The sequence below is a fragment of the Ammodytes marinus genome (genome assembly GCF_949987685.1).
Source record: "Ammodytes marinus genome assembly, chromosome: 17".
In the NCBI taxonomy this organism is placed as follows: Eukaryota; Metazoa; Chordata; class Actinopteri; order Uranoscopiformes; family Ammodytidae; genus Ammodytes; species Ammodytes marinus.
The window spans coordinates 2,893,604-2,895,734 of NC_137221.1; the positions used below are offsets into that span (position 1 = coordinate 2,893,604).

Below are 2,131 nucleotides of genomic sequence, written 5' to 3' on the forward strand. Positions count from 1 at the left end.
TTTCACCTCCTCCAACCGTTGCTTCCTGCTCCGGTTGTCATGGCGCAACTTTGAGATTCCCTCTTGACAACGGAATATATCCTGGCAACGATTCTGCAAAAGATGGAGTCAGTGATTCTGGAGAACGTTTGTTGTCGAAATCACTTTTTTGTCAAATTCAGTGAATATCTCCTCATGATTTGCTATCACTAGTCCGTAATACTGTGTGTGAGTTATTTGATTTTTTTCAAAGATATTTTTTTGGCATTTTTATGCTTTATTGATAGCGTAGAGACAGAGTTGAAATGGGGCAGAGAGGGGAGTGACATGCAGAGAACGACCGCGGGCTGGAATCGAACCCGGGTCTGCTGCTGGCCGAGGCCCATGGGGGGGACGCCCTACCAACTGAGCTAAGGGCGCCCCCAACTGTGTGTGAGTTATTAATAAAAAGCTGGTGTCAATACTCAGCCTAGGGTCTGTAAACTTGGAGTCAGTTGTCCTAATAAAGATTTAAAATGGTTTATTTGTCACTATTTGTACAAGAACTGCAGCAGAAGTAGTTGGCAATTAAAGGTCAGTGATTTTTTTTATTCAGCTGACACAGTACGGATAGGTAGCTGACTCCACCTTTAAGCCTATCAGCTCCACAAAACTCTCTCTGTATTTCTTAGTATGGCAGCATTTGCAAACTGGTGTTTAAATATTTCTGAAACAGTCTAATGTTTCCTCTGATGATCATAAATTACATGTAACAGCAAACGAGACCATCAGTGCTAAAGAATGCTATTTTATATAGTTTTTCTTAATGCCTTTGTCATGGGTATATACGCTCACCCAGGAACAACAGCTGGTGTAGTAAAAACACTACCGCTTTTGTCCAAAGGGACCGCTAGAATTAACAAAAGCTGAAAGTTCCTCGGAGCACCTTTGAATATTAAAATAATAACTGTAATTTAATAGAATATTGTTGATTTACCTTGTCCAGGTCCAGAATGTGTGCTTTCGGATTTGTAGGCTACCATACCAAGATAAAGAACGATGCAAAATAAAAATTAATGTAAACAAAATAGGATACTGTACATGGAAATAAATAAAAATAAAAATATTAAATGACGATAAATAAATAATAATAAAACAATAAATGAAATAAATAAGAAAATGAATCGAATTAATAAGAAAAATAAATATGAAAAATAAATAAATACATTTGAAATTTTAAAATTAAAACTGAATAGAATATTGTTGAAATAAAAAAATAAAAAAATTATAATAACTGTAGTAAAAAAAAATATTTTTATTTACCATGTCTGTGTTGATTCCCCAGTCTGTGTCCCTGTGTGTGTGTGGTACATCTTTGCCTGAGTGTATGTCCAGGTCCAGAATGTGTGAGTGTGTTTCTGCGATCGCGTTGGGATGAACGACCTCATCGTGTCCGACGTCCGGCCGCTCGTCAGAGGGAAAGACTGACCGGTAACCACAGCAACTCAGTAACATAAACGCCACCACACGCATAGCTTCTGTAAAAGTACAAAGAAAAAGGTTTGTGTAGGGCACATTTTAATGCAGTTTAAAAAAAACAGCTCTTTTAAATCAAATCTGAAGACTTTTCTGTTTGCCTTTTAACCTGCAAATTTTTTTTTTTATTTAATGTTTTATTTCTATTGTTGTTAATACACAGCCTACGCTCTGTTATCAGGCATGTTGCAGGCTACGGTGGTCCCCCTTTGTTAGCATACCAGTTTACAGAACCTAGGCTGTGTTGTAACTCCAGATTTTTTTTCAGCGCGCACACACACACACACACACACACACACACACACACACACACAGTACAGAGAGGTAGAAAAGAAAGAAAGAAAGTATTTAACCCCTTATTCTATTCCCCTTATTCATCATAAATCAAAACTAAATTATTTTGAGGAACCTGGAACCAAACGTAAGACTAGAATATGTTTGTAAACCAAACTGTGGGCCCTGCTGCTGTAAACAACAACAACAGTGAAACAGAAACTTTTCAGGAAGCTTTCTAATAAAATAAGAAAACGCACACAGTACAGACAGGTAGCAGATCATGAGGAGATGTTCACTGATTTTTTCAAAAAGAGATTTTGACAACAAACGTTCTCCAGAATCGCTGACACCTAATCACCTT

The 2,131-nt window shown here is 37.3% G+C and overlaps 1 protein-coding gene across 1 annotated transcript in view; it reads right to left on the reverse strand.

The window, feature by feature from the left end:
• The window catches only part of LOC307264070 (fibrinogen-like protein 1), a gene marked incomplete at both ends in the record, with an annotated part of 7,157 nt that extends 5,666 nt beyond the window's left edge, over positions 1 to 1,491 (reverse strand). Inside the window, 2 exons of the mRNA XM_080045382.1 lie at positions 1 to 93; positions 1,330 to 1,491. The exon at positions 1 to 93 is cut by the window's left edge and continues 69 nt beyond it. Coding sequence (XP_079901508.1) covers positions 1 to 93; positions 1,330 to 1,491 — 255 coding nt within the window. The remainder of the gene's footprint in view (positions 94 to 1,329) is intronic.
• Positions 1,492 to 2,131: the final 640 nt, after the last annotated feature.